Source organism: Peromyscus eremicus, chromosome 17 (genome assembly GCF_949786415.1).
Source record: "Peromyscus eremicus chromosome 17, PerEre_H2_v1, whole genome shotgun sequence".
Lineage (NCBI taxonomy): Eukaryota > Metazoa > Chordata > Mammalia > Rodentia > Cricetidae > Peromyscus > Peromyscus eremicus.
The window spans coordinates 44232404-44248804 of NC_081433.1; the positions used below are offsets into that span (position 1 = coordinate 44232404).

The 16401-nt window shown below is 37.1% G+C and overlaps 1 protein-coding gene and 1 long non-coding RNA gene across 3 annotated transcripts in view; both read left to right on the forward strand.

Moving 5' to 3' along the window:
* The first annotated feature begins 1555 nt into the window (after nt 1-1555).
* Nucleotides 1556-7931, forward strand: LOC131894342 (uncharacterized). Of its 2 annotated transcripts, none has more exons than XR_009374890.1 (3): nt 1556-1661; nt 4938-5059; nt 6464-7931. It is a non-coding gene; the product is annotated as an uncharacterized LOC131894342 (long non-coding RNA). The 2 variants fall into 2 exon arrangements; XR_009374889.1 differs by lacking the exon at nt 1556-1661 and adding an exon at nt 3525-3609.
* A 135-nt stretch (nt 7932-8066) lies between these two features.
* Asb5 (ankyrin repeat and SOCS box containing 5) overlaps nt 8067-16401 on the forward strand; it is a 38444-nt gene continuing 30109 nt past the window's right edge. Inside the window, exon 1 of the mRNA XM_059244269.1 lies at nt 8067-8719. Coding sequence (XP_059100252.1) covers nt 8524-8719 — 196 coding nt within the window. The 5' untranslated portion in view covers nt 8067-8523. The remainder of the gene's footprint in view (nt 8720-16401) is intronic.

Here is a 16401-nt window from a genome sequence, read left to right on the forward strand (position 1 = left end):
ATAAAGGATGAGGCCAGCTCATTTTCCATGCAATAATCATGTGGAAGAACTAACTTTTGCTTCTTTTTACCTAGGTGCAATGGGTTAAAGGAGAGACAAATTAATCAGATATTTTGTACACCCCCACATGGCTGACATCCTTATACCAGGCTTATTTTACTTACTAGCCATATATTAGCTGTTAATAGTTCTATTTACAGTTATTCATAAAGATTTATTTTTATTTGAGTGTGTGCATGTGTGTGTGTGTGTTTGTGTGTATCTCTGTGTGAGTGTAAGTATGTGTTGGGTGCCACAGAGGCCAGAAGACAGTGTCTGATACCCTGGAGTTGGGCTTACAGGCAGTCATTAGTCACCCAGTGTGCATGCTGGGAACTGAACTTCGGTCTGCTGCAAAAGCAGCAAGTTCACCTAACTACTGTGCTATCTCTTCAGTTGTGTTAATATTTACAATGTACCTGTGTTCTTCTTCCTGTTTTCAGATCAGGGATTAGCAGAGACCAGTTAGAGGATGATGGTGATGGGGCATTGGAAGGTGACCACTGGAGGGTGACCACTGTAGGGTGACCACTGTAGGGTGACCACTGGAAGGTGATCACTGGAAGGTGACCACTGGAAGGTGACCACTGGAGGGTGACCACTGGAAGGTGACCACTGGAGGGTGACCACTGGAGGGTGACCACTGGAAGGTGACCACTGAGCTCCTACTGACTTGGTTTTGCTCATTTTCTGTAACACTGCAATAAGGAGTGAGAATATAAAGAATACAAAGCTGACACTAAATCGCTGTGGAAAGGTGACATACATGGCAGCTGTTCTTACTAAGATCCGTAACTCTAATGAGAATGTGTTCAAGCTATGGTTTTTCTCCCTGAAATTCATAATTGATGCTAAAAATAAACTTAAAAGCACTCCAGGCAGTATTTCTGTTGCCAAGGAAACTCCAACAGAATGCTAACCAGACTCATCCAAATATCCCAACTTTAATAGTCGATTGATCACTTTCTTTTTTAACTATTTTATTTCAGAATAAATAATAATTATTAATTTAATGTAACCATCTAAGAATTCTGATCAAATTTCCAGGCTGAACATACCTGTAGGATGATGTACCCATTTCATGTCTCACATAGTCCCATTCTTTGAGCTTCAACACACAGTGCATGGAGAGGTTCCCCTATTTTTAACCTCTTAAATACGTGATTAGCTGAAGTGTGATAATTAGAACAGATTCTTAATCAAAGGAGAGATGAGTGGAGCTCATTGGTTCAGCCCACTGAGGTACACAAGTGTGGTGATATATTGTGTCCTCCAAAATATTGTGCACCCTAATAAAGCTTATCTGAGGATCAGAGGAAAAAGCCAGCCACTATATTAAACATAGAAGTCAGGCAATGCTAGCACATGCCTTTAATCCTAGCATTCAGGAGGCAGAGATCTATCCAGATCTCTGTGAGTTCAAGGCCACACTGGGGAACAGAGCCAGGCATTGTGACACATACCTTTAATCCCAGCACTAAACAAAGAGGTCTGGAGGTTTGTACAGATAGAGGGGAAGGGATGTAGCTGGTTGAGAGAGGAAGTGAGATTGCAGAACAGAAAGGCATGTAGGCGTGGGTGTACAGGAAGTAAGTCTCTCTAGAGGCTGAAGAGTTGGTAAGGTGAGGTTGGCTGTGGCTTGTCCTATTCATCTGATCTCTCAGGTTTTAACCCCAATATCTGGCTCCGGATTTTTTTTTTTAATTAATACGACCGTTTAGCAATTCATGTTACACACAAGTATTTTGCCAAAGGCTATTTTTAGTGCACACATGGCACACATACATGCTGTGAGCACAAGGTGTGGTAAGCAGAGGATCATGGGTAAACTAGACAATGGGAGTGTCTCAGTGCTGACTTTGGAACAATAGCCTCAGAAGCACAGCCGTGGAAATGGAATCCTAGTGCCCCCGCTTCTAGATATAGAGCTTGCAAATTACTTGCCTTTTTCTTTAAGATGCTTCTTACCGTCGTCATAATGTCTCCATAAAGACTCCAGAAAATATATCAGGACATTTTCTTTACAAGTTGGAAAACCCTGAATTCAAAACTGATTTAATTAACAACAAGTAGGACTTTAATATTTTATGTTACTATTAAATTCATGTCAGTATTGGATAGATCTGTTTCAGTTAAGCCTATATCCAAATTCTCCAATGAAGATAATCTGATGCTTCCTGTCTAAGTATGGACTGAGTTCCTTGTTTTATTGGCAGGACCATGCACAAACCATTCTTTACTCTTGAAGAGCTCCTAGCAACTTTGCTTATCCTGCAGAGTGAAAGAAAACATTTAACTCATCAGAAATAGTCTCAAAAACATCTTTTATTGGCCTTATTTGGTCAATTGTTCTTCTCTTGAGCAAGAAAATTAAGTGAATGGATCCAAGTTGGGTGAGACATTATCCTTTAGAGACATTCTGGGCTTGTAAACCAAACAAGAAATTGAAACGTAAAACCAATTCCATTGTAATATATAAAAATATTTAGAAAAGTATTTAGCATAGGGTATTTGCTAAATATATTCATAATAAAAATATCATCTATTTTAAACTTTTAAATATGCATAGCTCTAGATTTCAGTCATGTTTTCTAGAACTGCACAGAGAAGATGAGAGCATGTTGGACAGAAGATAAATTCTAGTTAGATCTAATTGAATTTTTGAGTTAATATAACTCAAAGTTTAGATAGAATCTATTCTGTGTTTCAAAGAAAGCCAATGACTTTACCCTGGGGGCCTGGATGCAACCTAAATTAATAATAATCTTGTGATAAAATATTTGTGTGGATTATCATAACAATAATAGATTATTGCTTTGCTCTATTATGCTGGTAATTGATCTAGAAACTCAACACATTTATTCCTAAGTTCTACAGTCAAACCAAATAGAATAGTTCTCACCCAAAATCTCCCCACCAAAAATTTTAATAATTATTGTGTAAATTTTAATCATAATTAGAATATATCTTTCACCAATAATTAGTGGAAAGGAAGATGTGGAGGATCTCTGAGGTGTTGGGGGAGGAGAACCTGTAACCAGAATATATTCATAAGGAAGAATTAAGTAAATTCAAAAAAGAATAAGTAATAGAAACCTAACATGTTGGCATCCATGGCTCTTCTTTGCATATGTTTATCACTTATGACAGAGACATTGCATCATAATGTCTGTGACTTTTTAAGAATTGTGACTGCGCCAGGCGGTGGTGGCACATGCCTTTAATCCCAGCACTTGAGAGGCAGAGCCAGGTGGATCTTTGTGAGTTCGAGGCCAGCCTGGTCTATAGAGTGAGATCCAGGACAGGCGCAAAGCTACACAGAGAAAACCCTGTCTTGAAAAACCAAAAAAAAAAAAAAAAAAAAAAAAAAAAAAATTAAGGGGGTTGGGGATTTAGCTCAGTGGTAGAGTGCTTGCCTAGCAAGCACAGGGCCCTGGGTTTCGGTCCTCAGCTCTGGAAAATTAAAAAAACAAAAAACAAAAAACAAAAAAACAAACCAATAACAAGAATTGTGACCATGTGCCTTGGTTTGCTTCTATAAAGTGTCTTTCCTGTGAGAGCAGCTTTGGGGTAAGGATAAACTGAATTTACTACATGGAGATAAGGCAAAATTCATTTATTATTTCCTTTAAGAAGTTCATTTATAGACATTTCTATATTTATTTCAAACTTTCCTCCATTCTAAATATCTAAGTCTTCATCATATTTTTTTCCATGAAGTTACACAAAGCTAAAAGATAAAGTTTGCATTCCAATGGTGTTTTAAGTCTTAACAGTGATGTACAGTGTCTCCAGTAAGAATTTGTGTGGTTCCTTTCCTTTTCCTTTTCAGCCGTGATGAGCCTTCAGAGTTATGGGTAAACAACAGAGTTTACACTCACCGTATATGAGTTATCCTCAGCTCTCCTGTTCTAGAACTGAAAAGATTCCTGAAATTAGAGGAGCTGGGCATTAACAGCTCCTCATGGTTTGAAATACGTTCTTGTTATTTTTCTTTATTTCAGATGTCCATATTATAAATTCATTAAGAGCCTGTATATTTCTACCAGAGAACAAAAGAATCATAGTTTACTTAAAAACTAGTGAATGCATACAGAGAAGCTCATTACCATCTTAAGCAAAATAAGCCTGATTCAGAAGGACAAATACTGCATGTTTTCTCTCCCTTATAGAATCTCTGTCTTATTTATGATAAGGTGGAAGGAAGAAGAAAGAGAAGGGTATGGAGACATAAACATAGTGAAATATAAAATATACTGAAAAGCTCCAATTATATATGTCAAATTATTTATTTTCCAATTTTTGAGAATTTCACACAAGAGTAACTGTCTTTACATCATTTCTGCCTCATCCTTTCCCCTTCAACACCTCCTGTGCCTCCACTTACTCTAAAATTCATGATTTCTGTAATTTTTGTTGTTGCATATGTGTATGTGTGCATGTACTGGTATAAATATAATCTTCTGGGTCCCTTTAGTGTTGCTCTTCCTATGTGTATGTGTTTAGAGCTGATCATTTAGGATTGCATAACATCAAGGGAGTCATCCCTGGAGAAGACTGCTTGCCCCTCTCTAGAAGCCATTAATTACCTGTATGTCTTCATCTGAGGGGTGGGGCCTTATGCAATTTCACCATCCACAGAGGAATGTCAACTGGTGTTATTATGCAGGTCTTGTTTAGGTGGTCATATTATTAAGATTTCATGAGTGCTGCTCTCTGTCATGTATAGAAGACACTTACAGCAGGCATCCTGGTCCTTTGGCTCTTAGAGTCGTTCTGCCCCCTCTCCCTCCCCTTTGATGTTTCCTGAGCCTTAGGTGGAGGGATTGTGTTGTAGATAAACCCTTTAAAGTTGGGCATCCCACCATCACTGATTCTCTAGCTTTTGACCAGTTTAGGATTTATGTGATGGTTTCTGTCTGCAACAACAACAACAACAACAACAACAACAAAAAGCTCTTTTGATGAAAGATGGAAGCTGCACTCATCTGTGGCTAAAAGGATGAGTATTTGGAATTCAGTAAGTAATTATACTGATTTGGGAAGGTGGCAGCAGTAAATTCTCCTCTAGGATCCGTGACCTCACCAGCCACAGCGAGATGGCTAGGATAACAGACAATATGAGGCATGAATTCTCTCTTGTTGAGTAGGCCTTCATTCCAATTAGACTGCTTCTCCTCACTCCTAAGACGGGTAAGTGCCGCTATTGTACCCTTGTAAGTATCTTGTCATGCTGGTCAGCATTGAGGTTCATAGGCTTTGCAGCCGGGTAGGATTATTGACTGCTTTTCTCCACTGGAAGCTTGTATAGCACCTTTGAATGCTATAGGAGCTAGTCCTTGGGAAGGAGGCTTCCAGGTTACTTCCAATTCAAATCTTTCAAGTTCTGTGTCCAAAGTGCATGATGTCTTCAACAATTGGCTCTTACCTTTAAAGTTCTTGGAGGCAATCCAGGGTAATGGAAATATTCTATACTGTTTTAGGGATCGCTTGGACTGCTTTGAGGTTTCTCATGCCTGATACTAGAATTTTTGATAGTCTGTGACCCTTGTGGGGGGCCACATGCATTATAAACAAAATTGATTAATTTCTCTTAAGCTATACATATGTAGATGTATATATTATATATGTGAATATTTTGTAGTAAACAAAGTAATATGATTCCCTATGGCTTTTTCAAACATCCTTATTGTACTTTATCCATTCTCCTTCCCTCTCCCTCTGTATTTCCATCCTTTCTTCTCCCCAGATAGAGTCCCCCTCCAATTTTTTCTATTTTCCACTCAATAGTGCCTGTACCCTACCATCCCCTTCTGTAGACTTAACTGCATGGGAGAAGGCGAGGTGGAAATGATATAAAACAGTATTCATGTATTAAATTATCAAAAAATGTATTAAAAGAAGAAAAAGCAAAAATTGTATTTGAACCAGAAAAAAAAAAAATTCTAAAGCCAAGAAAATGGATGCACAAATACAGATCATTTAAGATGGTGTTTTGGGGAGTCTTTTATGTGGAAATGAGCATCTAATTTGTATTTCTGAGTTCATTTATCATGTTATTTTATTAGGCCTTCAAATTAAGAAACTAGTAGGTGACAAATTTTATTATGGGTGAGTGTTACCTTCATAAAACAAAAAGTGAGAATGAAGGAATTTATGAAAAAATTAAATTTGACATCTGGAAATAAAATCCTAAATATTGTGTGGTAGTGTTTTTCTACTCGTAAAGCAGAAGGGATTTAAGCTTGCTGAGCTGATGACGACAGCCTTAGTGAATGGAAGTGTTTCTTAGCCCCAAAGAATCTAGGCTGCCGAGTAGGCTGTGCAGGGAATTATTTATAATATCATTTACTGGTAAGAGAAAGGGGCGAAACCTTAGACAAGCATTTAGATGTGACTAAGGCAGGTTTATTTCTGATTCCAGAGCACTGGAGTGGAAGTCACGCCATGACTCAGAGCATTGTGATGGGCCAGCTGTCCACAGGCTCCTCTCCAGTGTGTGCTCAGACATCACCACGCCAAACAGAAGACTCACCAGAACGTAATTCCGATGAGTTCACTCGCTTGACACAGTTTCCACATCAGTGGTAGACAGGACCATGTAGTCACTTTATCTTCAGCATTTCAACAGTAGTTTGTACTGTGTCCCAAATGGCATGAGCCATGGTGCCCAGGTCCGTGTGTAATAGTTCTGCCTGTGCTGCTGTGGGAAAGGATGCCAAGGACCACCGTCAAAGAGCTGGGGATTTCTTTCTAAGGCATCAATCTATTTTATGCTTCAGGGAGCAGTTGATTCGCTGGAACAGAAACAGCTTCCTTCAGTTGGCACATGTACTGCACCGCCGTGGCTCCATTGTCTTGGGAATATTTGGTGAAAGTCAGACTATTTTAATAGGATAGACAGAAGAAAAATGACAAGTCACACTTATCAGTATGCCACATCACAGATAAAATCCTTTCTTCAGCCAAGGCCACTGTTGATTATTTATGTCTTGTGACTTTTAAACTTAGCAGAATTAAGAAATAATCCAAAATGAGCAGACCCTAAATCTGATAGTATAAACATATATCACAATATTTTGTATTAGTACATTTTCTTTCACTTAAATGCTCAGATATTAACAAGGAAAAGTATTACTTCAAAAGAAAATAAAAGGAAATAGAATTTGTGAAAACAAAGTCACTGAACATCATTTTTCTAAATAATTGACTCTATTTCTCTTTTAAACTATTGTTTATATGTGGGTATACATAAGACTACCCATATATGCATAAGATACCCATATATCATATTTCATTCCTGAACGAATCATCGTTATCCAAGAGTATAGGTCTAGAAAGTACATTTTAGGTTGATCGTAACTAGACCTATAATTAGGTTTAGTTTGTTTGGTTTTGCAGTCTTTTGTGTAACCATTGTATTTGTTTAGTAATTCTTTGGTGTGTTATATCCCCCGTGCCTAGGAAGCGCTCTCATTTCCTGTCAGAATTAGGCTTCCTGCATATGCTGCCATGAAGCCTTGTCTTCTATTTATCTGATTTCTGCATTTCTCCTCTAAACCTATGCTGCACTAGTGACAGGCACTGTTAGTTCTTCTTGGTTTCCTCCGAATACAGAAAATAGGGGATAGGTGTTTTGAAGTGTCACACTGGCAGTTTAAGTCTACTAATAGGTGACGGGACAGCCTAATTTATATAAAAAATAAACTATTGTATAACAATAGAATCAATGTAAACAGTTACTCCAATGGCTCCACATTCAGGTTCCATCCACGGACTATTTGATGATTTAGTTCATGGCCAACAAATATAAACCTTGGAGTTAGAACAATTAACTTCTCTTCAGTATTATGTATATTATTACGTGAACCATGTGTATAGAACACACAAAAGCTTCCAATTTTCTTTCTTCTTTCTTTCTTTCTTTCTTTCTTTCTTTCTTTCTTTCTTTCTTACTTACTTATTTATTTATTTAGTGCGTGTGCGTGTGCGTGTGCGTGTGTGTGTGTGTGGGGGGGGCGGTCAGAGAACAAATGGAAGTTGGTACCCTCCTTCCACCGTGTAGGTCCCAGGGATGGAATTCAGATCTCCAGACTTGGTGCCAGGTGCCTTTACTGAGCCATCTCGTCGTCCTCCAGTTCTTGATAATTAGACACCAAAAAAAGGAAACCATCGGCATTATTTATTTCAATATTTGACTCCTGAAACCCAGAACAGAAAGAGGGTGTATCATTTTATACGGAGAATGGAAAGTCAGGAGGCTTGCGAAACGTGATTCGGTTGCTTCCATGGAATATTGTCAGACCAATAGGAGCTGGTGAAGAACTTTTATGGACAGTATAAATAATTTGAGCCTTAGACATCATGACCAGTTGATATTTTCTTTCCTGAGGACCAGCTGTTCAAGAGCATCCCGGAACAGAGCCAGGCACAGTTGAGACTCGGCTGGGACTTGGCACCACGGCGGCGGATTCCTCTGCAGCGATGTCGGTGTTAGAAGAGAGCCGGCCGTTTGCTCAACAGCTCTCCAATGTCTATTTTACCATACTCTCCCTTTTCTGTTTTAAACTTTTTGTGAAAATCAGCCTCGCCATCCTCAGTCATTTCTACATCGTGAAAGGCAACCGAAAGGAGGCCGCGAGGATAGCAGCTGAATTTTATGGAGTAACCCAAGGACAAGGTACGTTTATGATAGCAAGCTCCTGTTTCAAGTTGAGTTGAACTATCATTTGATCTGCAATCCAAGAAAACATCACGGGTTCCTTTTACGGAAATTTTATAGACTTTAGTAGAAGGAAGTCCTTGTAACTTCGTTGGCTTCATGGAAAAGTTTTTTCAGTGTAAATGCTTGGGCAATATGGAAATAGAGCATTAAGTATAGATATCCTTGCCTAGTAGTAATCATTTAAAAACTTGATAGATATTTCATTTTCCACATCGTTGTTCTAGAGAGTAGAGAAGATATAACTGATTTTACTTCAACTGTCCTTTAATATTTAATTTAGCATTGTAAGATTTTAAAGGAGGTATTGAGGTCATATATAAAAATGTTGAGTCAAGCCTGGTGGTGCAACATGTAATCCCAGGAACTCGGGTGGCTGAGGCAGGAGGACTGTAAACGCAAGGCCTTCCTGGGCTTCAGTGAGTTCAAAAGCAGCCAAGGTAGTTTACTGAGACCCTGTCTCACAAGGAGGACTGAAGGGAAGGCTGGGGATAGTTCAGTAGGAAAGAACTCAGAATGTGAAAGGCCGAAGGGTCAACCCTCAGCACTGGACAATGAATTGAAATAAAATGAAATAGTTATTAAAAGTAGAGGATTTCAAAACTGGTTTTTATACAATGTACAATTTTATTGTGAATTAAAACACAGAAATTAGTATTTGTGGCACATATTTTCCTAAAGGGGTTGATACTGCTTTGCTTGGATTATGGAAATTGTTTATTACATGATAGGATCATGAATAAGCAAATTTGATGTTTGTGCAGTCAGGCTGATCCATGCTTTTTAGAAGAAATTGAAATAGGAGATGAAGTGAAAAATGGTTCTACCACTCACAGATTTTAAATTTGATACGACCATTATATGCTAGTGAAGCAATATTCTAGATAGTAAAAATGATCCACATGTTCGTTGGGAAAGTGACATTTTAATATCTTGCAATCTTTCAATTTATTTCTGATTTGGAATTAACCAAGCCAACAACACTGTGTACGTACCCTGATACCCCCCAGGCAATTTAAATATTCAAGATCAAAACTTAACATCACATAATTAGAAAATACAACATTTTAGAGAAAGAGGCTTTTAAGTTTTTTGTGTTGAAACTGATTTTTCTATATATCGTAAGTTTTCACATAATTCATGTAAAAATCTAGGCTACTGTTGATGTGTGGGAATGTTGAGTCTTTACAGGGGGACTCTTCAGTGGCTTGTGAAGAAGATACTGTTGTCCCCTAAGGAAGATTGCTTTTGTGTAAACTGAGGAACTCATCTACAAACTCAGTGAGGAAAATTTAAGTGCCCCAGGAAATTCTCATAGAGAAAATAAAACCCAGATGAAATAGGCCACAACCCTGTATTTCTCAGCACTGAATTCTGAACTAGCACTTCAAAGTAGTGTCTTTACTTTGTGATCCATAGAAAATGGAAATGTCATTTTGGTGAATGGAGTATTTGAGTACTAAATGCAAACATAAAAATAGCTTTTAAAACCTGTCATATTTCTAGACATGCATAAGCAAATTATGAGATTATAAGGTGGTAAAATGTAGCTTCGCAAAAAGCTTATAGCTCATTATTTAAGAGTAGAGTTTATCTCCATGTTCTGAGAACGAGTGAGTGTACATAAGGCAGTGAAATGTTGGCTAAAAAGAAGAAAGACGTTTCGCCTTCACAAAGGTGCTAGAGGAGACCATGGAAACATTATTCTGCGCATCTTGGCATAAGAGAAGCAGCCATCCCCTTTTAGATCATAGTGTTCTCATGAAGACAGCTCCTGGGCATATACGAAATAACTCTGGTGTTTTATTGTCTTATTATAGTCCTTTAAAATATACTAGAATTGTAGGATTTTTCCAGATAGTAAGATGGAAATCAACACTCATTAGTAGAAACACATTTCCTACAAATATAAAATACAGAGTTTTAAAAAGCTTTGCTGTGTTTTTAACATTCACTCTATAACAAAACTCCTTTTCAACACCATGTAGTATTCACTGTATATTTAATACCAGGGTAATTAATTGTAATTATTATTCAGGATAAGCATAATTGTGTCCAATATTATTTTAACATTAGGAAAATAAATCGAATGCCTTAAAAAAAGTCTTACTCTCCTGTTGAGAGGAAATTAGTCTTTGCCCAGGAAATTATTATTTCTCTATTTTATATAGTTTTTTAAATTTTTTAAAATCGTAATTATACTATTTCTGATTGGCTTGTGTCTAATGTTGACTGCTCAGGTTTAATTAATTATTGTTGCTTAATCAAGCAATTTCCTCCTCCTTTGGTAAGATTATCACTGTCATCCCACTTTGAATAGGTTCCTCATTCCTACTTTCAGGGCTTAGCCAGATTGCTCCCCTAAATTTCTGGAGTGCAATTGCCAACTGCACGAAGTAAGGCTGATATGTGTAGTTCATGTCTTTCATAATAGTAGAAACCTTATTGACAACATTCTCAATGTCTTCCCAAGAGTAATAGCACTTCCGTATGAACTGAAAGAACCCCTTTGCTGACCTAATGGCTATTTCAAGGCAGCTCATTGTGTTAGGCAAGTGTAGACTGTTGTGTTGTTGTTACTGCTGTTGTTCTTAGTTGTTAAGCTCTGTTCAATCAAGCTCGAGATGAAGGTCTGATTACAAACCCGAAACTTGATGAGCTAAATGGTGGATAAACTAGCTTAAGACGTTTCCTTCTTGATCCCTGAAAACCTCCAATAAACTTCATGACGCTGCCTTTTCATTTCTGGAGACTGAAGAAACTCATTCTTTGCTTAGCTTCTCCGTTTTGATTATCATTGTTGTAGTTAAACACTCCAGTTAGAGCCTCGATCTTTCATGGGATGGCTTCAGTTATAAATTTGCACATACATTGAGATTGACTGTGAGACTACTAAGAATTGGGATGTATTTTCATCTATAATATTAAATGATGAAGAAAAAGATAAATATTGAAGGGTATCTTAAGTTGATGAAATCATTCCAAAGCCCCAGAAAAAAGACATTATTAAATACCAATAAATATCCCAAGACATGTCAAGCTCTCTCAAACATTAAGGGCAATGTTTGTCAAGTTCAATCTTAGGCTATAAAAATTACAACAATTTTACCTTCAAGCAGATGGAATCACTTCTAAACATTTGTTTCTTGAGTCCTCTTGATAGCAAGATAATGAAGAAAGAAAATGTGTTGGTATTTGGCATAAGTACTTTTTACATGGAGTTCAGAACAAACAACCACTTCCAGATGAACTAATGGAAGTGAAGCTAAAGAATTGAAGTGCCCTTTTCACACTTGGACTGCAACAGAGATATTTTCCCAGAGAAGGCAGATGTTTTCTTAATCTCAGGAATGAGCTGAGGCATGGATTTCAGGAGGCACAAGTGAGAAAATAGCACTCGATAAAGTGAAGATTGTGTGAATTAAAAAATAAAAAATTAGACCCAGATATGAAAGATTTGAATATGAGACAAATAATTACAAATTTTGAAGCTACTAGGAATCATGAGAGTTTGAGTATATATGAAGTTGAGAAGATAAAAAATAATGTAAATAAAAACAATTTATTATAGGTTTCTATAGTAGTAATTGAAGTTGCACAGCAGGACATGTTTGCAATAAGTAGACCAGTTTGGACCTTGCCAGAAGGATATGAGAGGCTACTTAAATTTGTACTTGTGTTTGTGTATTTGTGTGTGTGTCTATGAAAATGTCACAGTGAAACACATTTTTTTTGTATGCCAAGTAAAAAATTAGTTTTAAAAATGATGGAGACCCTGACTAGTTTGATAGTGATTATATGACTGGAAAAGAAATAATAACAACAAAACCAAAAATAATATAAGAAGTAATCTGTGGTGCCTTGGAAGAACATTGGCATAGAGAGCATTTATGACTTTAGGCTAAGTCATATACGGTATCTCAGAATTATATATCAGCATGTCAATCAGAGTGGGAATTGACCAGCCACAACAGGCCAATATGCATGTCATAAAGGGGGCCCTTAGCTGCCTTGTGAATCTGGTAGGCCACCTAACTTCACTATGAAATGTGAAGAGAAATCAGGACACAGCAAAGCTAGAATCTGGTTCTATTTATGTGTTGTTTATTTAACATACGAACTCCCTTCACTTATTTTAGAAATCATCAATTAGCTTTCTGATTGTGATTTGGGCCCTGCTGTAAGAACGGTCTGGCTTTCCCTTCACAGTGTTTTAGACCATCTGAGATCTTTAACACTTAACTGTGAAATAGTATATCTATCTCTTGATATCAATGTTCTTTATCTTGAGCTTTTGGGGGTTGCAAACCCACCTTTGAAGCATGAGTTTGTTTCAAAAATAGGTTAGATTTCTGATCCTTCCAGGCCATGAACAGAATTTTTGACTGTGGAGAATACCTCAAAGTAGTATGTCCCTGTGAGTCTGTGGGCTGACTTTTGAAATTATCTGGAGACACCAAACCTCACAGGGAAGTGCTTTTGTGGTTGAGACTCTGAGCAATTTCAGATGCACACAGATTTATGTGTGTGATTTTGACTTCATACATTTCTGAACTTAAGTTTGGCACCATGGTTATCATCACACATGCATTTCTTGTCATACATATGGTTGAGACTTGAAAGTAGGGTATAATATAATATGCCACCTCCAGTCCAATGTCAAAACAAGTTGTCATTTTGAAGAATAGTACAACCAAGGTATAAAAAGAAGCTAGAGTTTTATGTAACTATGCATGGTTGTTTATTTCTTTTATGGTGCTGAGACTGAAGGCAAAATGTCATACAAGTTTGGCAAGTGCTGTACAACTAAACTATACCCCTAAGCTACCTTATTTCTTCTACTCTTTATCAGCAAAGCCTGTGCTGTGTTCATATGAGCATTAATAACTAAACTTTACAGTAGCTGTCAGCCATATCAGAAGTAATATGCACTCTGCCATTTTGGAAGAATAATGTTTTGTGTGCTACTGTTTATTTATGAGATCGGTTGTGGTGGGAATGCTTCTTATCTCAACAATGAATACTTTCAGGAGGCAAGTATGATGACTTCTTTAACAGCATTCATTACATAAATGCATAGAAACATCCTGAACACATTTTCTGAACCTAGATGAAATAGCTCTCCATAGGAATAACTGAAACCAACAGACCAGCTCTTAAATGACAGAAGACATTCTGTTTCAGAAGGCCAGAACATCGTTTCTAGAAAAGGCTACTGCTCTCTGGTAAATTAAAAAAAAGAAGTTTGGGAACAAAGTTTCAAGTTTAGAAATGACCGCCAGATTTTAATGTATTTGTAATTTGTCCTGCTGTGTTTGGTGAGAAATGCATTAATTCTGGAATTTAAAAACCTAACAACACATGGTAGCTTTGACAATATAAGTTTTCCAGGAATATACTTGTTATGCATTTGTTCTCTTCTTCCTTTAGTAATTCTATCATTTTATCTTTTTTTCTTACAAAATGTTCCACACTGTTTATTTTCATTTGCCCAAAGTCAAAGGTACTGTATTAGGCATTAAGATAAAATATATCAAAGCCCACAGTCTCCTTACTGTGTGGGGGGAGATAAATAACCAAATAATTAGAGATATTGTAAATGGTATTTTACAAAGCCAACCAATTGCTATGGGAGTATGGAATGTATAGACCTAGCCAGGAGTAGTGTTGCCTGGGACATGTCAGTTTCAAGCTGCACTAACAATATTCTTGTTCTCTTTCCCAATTTTAGACGTGTTTCCTTCATAATTTTTTGGAATTTTAAATTCTCCACTTTTGCTCCATCTGTCTTCATTTCTCAACTTGTCACTTCTGCGTCCTATATCTCACACATAAAGCTTTACTCAAAATTCATTTCACTGTTTAAAATGTTTATTTCTGGGAAAGGCACATGCTGGTATTCTCATACCTTTACTAGGCTTTTTGAAGAAATGGCATGGTCAGTCCATAAACTCATGAAATTTTCATGTCAATGCAAGCAGTAAAGAAATAAAAATGAATTCTTGTTTCCTGTATTACTGGTTCTTTTAGAAATTGGTAAAGTTCTTAAAATTAGCTATTTTTCTTATTTGTTGATATAGATGAGATAGTTCTCAGTCAACTCAGGCCAACAAATATTGGATACCACTTTATTTCTGGCACAGTGTTGTATGCTGTATGCTCACATTGCAATATACATTATATATATATATAAATGTATACAATATACATACTCACATTGCAATCACATTCTGCAATTTACATTGCAGAATACATATGGAATATATGCATATATACTTTCTAGACACACTGTATTAAATGGTATGTGTTTACATTTACAGAGTGTATGTGGTATAGTAAATGATTTACTTTTGAATAAAAGGAGACAATGTAATTAAGAGCCAAATGCTGCACATGTAAATAACCAAACGGCAAACACGGAGGAATTTGTAAAGTACTAAGATGAAAATTATCACACTTTGCAATAACTGCCATCTTAGAATTCAGTGAGGGAAAAATCTGAGGTCTACTCATAGAGATGGCATAGTTTAAGACAGAAAATATATGTTTATGAAGAAGTAGAAATAAAAACAAGTTGCCTACGAAGAAAAAGATGGCAAATTTAAAATGAAAAACGTAAGAAGTTTATTTTTACTCAAGACTGCAGTATGAATCTTAGAGATAATGATACTTGGTTGAGTAGATGATATACCTTTTCTCAAATCCTGTATCCAAACACTCACAGTTCTGTTCAGAGCTTCCTAATGTCTTTACTGGATTAAGTGTATGAAAGTGTCATTAGCTTATGTGAGAAATAGTTACCACCGTAAGTACTTGGTCAAATCCTTGTAATGATTCAGTGTGTTATGGTCTACACTATATGAACTGAATATCAGAGAAGGTGGATGGCCTCCTTGTTATAGGCTTAGCAGAGAATGTCCTCATAGTTTCTCTAAGCCCTTGTTGTAATGATTCAGTGTGCCATAGTATATATTGTATGATCTGCATGCTGGAGAAGGTGGCTGGCCTCCTTGCTGTGGGCTTAGCAGAGCATGTCCTCACAGTGTCTCATGGATGTTTTATGGATCCTGGCTAAGTTTTAGTATACTAAGCACATTTTCTAAACTGAAGAAATATTTTTCTCAGTGACTCCCTCTCTCCACCGATGTGATCCAAAAGTAATTATTTAGAATGCCTATTCTTCCAAATCCACACTAAAGTGGAGGGGAGAAATGAGGAAGGAAAGAAGGAAGAAGGAAGGAAGGAAGGAAGGAAGGAAGGAAGGAAGGAAGGAAGGAAGGAAGGAAGGAAAGGTGTGTGTGTGTGTGTGTGTGTGTGTGTGTGTATGTGTGTGTATGTGCTGAGGGGGACGTTTGGCATTTCTTCTTCACCAGCTGCATAGGAACAATTCTTCTTTCCAGCATTCCCTTATCAATGTTACAAAATAAACTATGGGCTTCTAGACTGGGAATGGTCAGCTGCTATATATAGTTTGTCTGTGAGTAAGCAAGTCTGTGTTAAATTCAGAGACAAACTGAATGCTATATAATTTTATAATCACACAAAACCCCACCAGTTTCTTTGAGAACGGAGTTTGAATGTCATTTTATTATACTTAAGGGAGTTCTGGAAAAGGCTGAAAGGATAAGAAACTAGGATGG